The sequence below is a fragment of the Coffea eugenioides genome, chromosome 9 (genome assembly GCF_003713205.1).
Source record: "Coffea eugenioides isolate CCC68of chromosome 9, Ceug_1.0, whole genome shotgun sequence".
In the NCBI taxonomy this organism is placed as follows: Eukaryota; Viridiplantae; Streptophyta; class Magnoliopsida; order Gentianales; family Rubiaceae; genus Coffea; species Coffea eugenioides.
This window is the reverse complement of record NC_040043.1, coordinates 8,257,387-8,261,514: the sequence shown is the minus strand read 5'-3', so window position 1 is coordinate 8,261,514 and position 4,128 is coordinate 8,257,387. Positions and strand designations below refer to the sequence as shown.

Sequence of the window (4,128 nt, the reverse complement as noted above, 5' to 3'; positions counted from 1 at the left end):
ATATACTTTAAATAATCAAAATTTTCCAAATCCTCGTGAGTTTTAGAAGACATTTTTCTTATGCATTTTGAATCAAATATTAAGTCAACTATAAAATAATTTCATGCTTTAACATGCAAACATAAAGTGCATGTTCTAACAAACTAGTTGAATATAAGTTCACAATATGTACAAGTAGTTCCACCATATTTTCCTGCAAGTGATCCTATTCTCAACTTGGTTGCAAATATGGAGAGAGTTTTCTGCTACTTCATTTCTGCCCTTCTGTTGGCTACTTCTATGTTAGCTAGCTTTTCCCTAGCCAAGACCAACATCAGCACTGATACAATGGCCCTCCTTGAATTGAAAGATCATATAACTTCAGATCCTTACTCTATCTTAGCCAAAAATTGGTCCATTTCTTCATCTGTTTGTAACTGGATTGGTGTCACTTGCAGCTATACTCATCACCACAGAGTAAGAGCCTTAAATATTTCGAACATGGGTCTTGCAGGAAGTATCCCTTCCAATCTTGGAAACCTGTCCTTTCTTGTTTCTCTTGACATGGGAAATAATTCCTTTCATGGCCATTTGCCAGAAGGGATGGCTCATTTGCGTCGAATCAGATTTATTTCTTTAAGCCACAACAATTTCACGGGAGAAATTCCGTCATGGTTTGGTTTCTTGGAGAAACTTCAACACCTCTCATTAAGAAACAACTCTTTTACTGGCTTTCTCCCTCCTCCTCTCTTCAATATCTCCGGTTTGGGAGTCATAGATTTTTCAGAGAACAACTTGTCTGGCATTATTCCTGTTGACATGTGCAACAATCTTCCGAGTCTCAAAAGGCTTCTAGTTTCTTCAAATAAGTTGAATGGTCAAATACTATCCGGTATATCCAAATGCTGGAGACTCGAGGTATTATCACTGTCAAATAACGAGTTTAGCGGACGCATCCCTAGAGAAGTTGGGAACTTACAAATGCTGGAGGAGCTGTATCTGGGCGGGAACAACTTGGGAGGTCAGTTTCTTGGCTTTAAAATATGCAATTTTCATTTTTCACACGGGGACGATATTTTGCAGTCCCTCCATCCTGCTAACATTCTCATACTTGTTGGAATTCGTTCAAAGTTGCTAGTTTTTCTTTTTCTTTCGGAACGTTATAGTTTCTTAATATTTTAATTTTCCTTTTTTTTCAGAATTTTAAATTTTTATATCACAATTTTGACAATATTTGTAATGAAACCCTTTTTTTTTTTTTTTACAAAAGACTGTTGACCTATTCCTATACAGCAGTGGAAGGGGAAAACATAACTAAGCTATTTGAGGCCCGGAAGGAAAGTGGGTAAGAGGGAAAGAAATTGCTCGAGATTATACAAGTGCATTACCACACTTTTTTTTTTGTCCAAAAGATTTCCTTAAGGCTTTCCTTGTGAGCGTTAGATAGGATTTGAATTCTCAATCTAATATTAGACTTACTCTAAGAGGCTTATAATGGCCACTGGAGCAATGTCCAGTAATAAAAACCTCTTTGGACTGCCAATTCCATAAAAACATGTTTTTAATACATGATATCACTCCTAAAAACACTCAAAACAATGCTGGAAAATAATTTGGAAAAAAAAACACCCAAAAAATACACCAACATGCAAACACATATGTAGCCCTTATCTTATTATTACCATTTTTCTCCCTTGTCATCCTATCCCAAATCCTCCCCTGCCACTTGCCACCAGTTCTCCCTCCTCCCCTCTAACAAACCCTACTAACCCTTAATCCTACCACTACTAGGGAGGAGGACTATTGGGAAGAGGTGGAGCAGTCTAAGGTGCAATGGAGTTGAGTCGAGTTCGACTCTCCTAGAACTCTTAAAAGTTGAGTTTGAATTCGAGTCTATTTCAATTTTAGATTACTTGAGCTCGAGCTTGATCTCAATTTGATTAGCCTAATTGAGTTCACTAGATCTCAGATGAATCAAATAAGCTTAAGTGATATAAATTAATATTTAATACAATTTTAAAAAAGGATAAAATAGACATTTCAAACTCTATATATTTATTAATTTTTGAAACTCTATTGAGTTCGATTAAACTTGACGAACCATCGATCCTCATATATAAGACTCTTTGTATATAAGGCTCAAACTCGAACTCGTTAATATATTTAAGCCACTCGAAACTCAACTCAAACTCAAGACTCGGTTAATATGAGTTCGAACTTGAATTTTGACCAAGCAAACTCATAAGTAACTCAATTGAGGTTGACTAGTTTACAGCTCTAGATGAGCACAGAAGGGCTTGGGCGGCTACAAGGAGCTGGAAGGAGAAGGTGGTTTGCCATTTTCCACCATTTTTTGGTAAATTCCATCACTAGTCACAATCGAGCCCGCTACTTTTGGGTCTTTTTTTTTTGGTGAATCCAAGGCCCTCTTTAAAAGTACCTCAATAACAATCTAAAGCACCCCAACCATAATTAGTTTTAAATGATATGTACACAATAAAATTTCTAAAAAATCCAACCCAAAGAGAATAGATCATATAATGAGTTAAATAAATTGATAATATTACTAGTTAGTACAAAAAAAGCCCTCTTTGATTTCTTAGTATATGCAGTTCTAGATTTTTTTTTTTTCAATTTGCCTTTAGTCTTCAGTCTTATTGAAATGAAAGAAATCTGTTGAAATTGGCAGGTAATATTCCAAAAGAGATAACTAGTCTTCCCAATTTGAGAACTTTTTCGGTATTAAGCAGCAATCTTGTGGGCATCATACCAGCAAGCATGTTCAACATGTCAAAGCTGCAATATCTACATCTCGGTAACAATAGCCTAACCGGTACTCTTCCAGAAAATTTGTGCGACAATCTTCCCAAGATTGAATTCCTTTACCTAATCAAGAACAAACTACACGGTCAGATTCCAAGCAACATAGGTAAATGCTCATCACTTCGAGAATTGTCATTGGCCCGCAACAGATTCACCGGTTTCATACCACAGGAGTTTGGGAATTTAACTATTCTTGAGGGTCTAGATATTAGCGTCAATAACTTGACAGGTAGGTCAAGAAAAAGTTAATATTTTCATTAATCAATTGTCTGGCAGACATGCTAAATTCAGAGATTCATGTAACTTGCTATTTTGTAGGAGAAATACCAAAAGAGATTGGCAATTTAACTATGATACAGAACCTATATCTTTATGAGAACAACTTGACAGGTATGACAATGTTCACTTAGCATTATTTAGAAACATTGGAACAATAGACTAATGTTCTTTTACAAATTTCCAGGTTTCATTCCACAAGAAATGGGCAAACTTTCCAAGTTGGAGAGCCTTGACTTGGAATTAAATAGGTTAGGTGGACCGATCCCTGCTTGGATTTTCAACATCTCAACAATTCAGTTTCTGTCACTTTCAGCCAATAGTTTTTTTGGCAGTCTTCCGCCAAATATGTGTCATGTGTTGAAAAATTTGCAAGGGCTTTATCTTGCTGGGAATTATTTGAGTGGAAATATACCTATGTCTATCTCAAATTGTTCAAGACTAACTATCATAACCCTTCTTAGTAATGAATTCACTGGTTCAATTCCTGATTCTCTTGGCAATTTAAGACAACTCAATGTTCTACAGCTATCGGACAACAAGTTGACAAGTGAATCTTCATCTCAAGAATTGAGCCTTTTTAGTTCCCTTGCAAATTGCATGCTCATAAGACATATTTCGTTGGAACGAAATCCATTGAATGGCGTCCTTCCAAATTCCCTCGGGAACCTTTCTAGCTCCATTGAAATAATATATGCATTTGGCAGTGGAATCATGGGAAGCATTCCAGGCAGCATTGGCAATTTAAGCAATTTGATAGCATTAAGGCTAGACAACAATCAGTTGACTGGGTCCATTCCCACTTCTGTGAAAGGATTGGGAAAGCTTCAAGGCTTATATCTCCACAACAACATCATCACTGGAACTCTTTCTACTGATCTCTGCAACTTGCGTATGTTGAACGATTTTAATATAAGCCAGAATCAAATTTCAGGTTCAATTCCAGGATGTTTAGGCAACATTACATCCATCAGGTATATTGATCTGTCTTTCAACAAAATAACTTCTAGTGTGCCAATTAGCTTGTGGAATCTCAAAGATCTGTTGGAA

At 36.3% G+C, this 4,128-nt stretch overlaps 1 protein-coding gene across 1 annotated transcript in view; it reads left to right on the top strand.

The window, feature by feature from the left end:
* Window positions 1-228: 228 nt before the first annotated feature.
* Window positions 229-4,128, top strand: part of LOC113782123 (probable leucine-rich repeat receptor-like protein kinase At1g35710) — a 10,999-nt gene continuing 7,099 nt past the window's right edge. Inside the window, exons 1-4 of the mRNA XM_027328034.1 lie at window positions 229-1,000; window positions 2,669-3,031; window positions 3,121-3,192; window positions 3,266-4,052. Coding sequence (XP_027183835.1) covers window positions 229-1,000; window positions 2,669-3,031; window positions 3,121-3,192; window positions 3,266-4,052 — 1,994 coding nt within the window. The remainder of the gene's footprint in view (window positions 1,001-2,668; window positions 3,032-3,120; window positions 3,193-3,265; window positions 4,053-4,128) is intronic.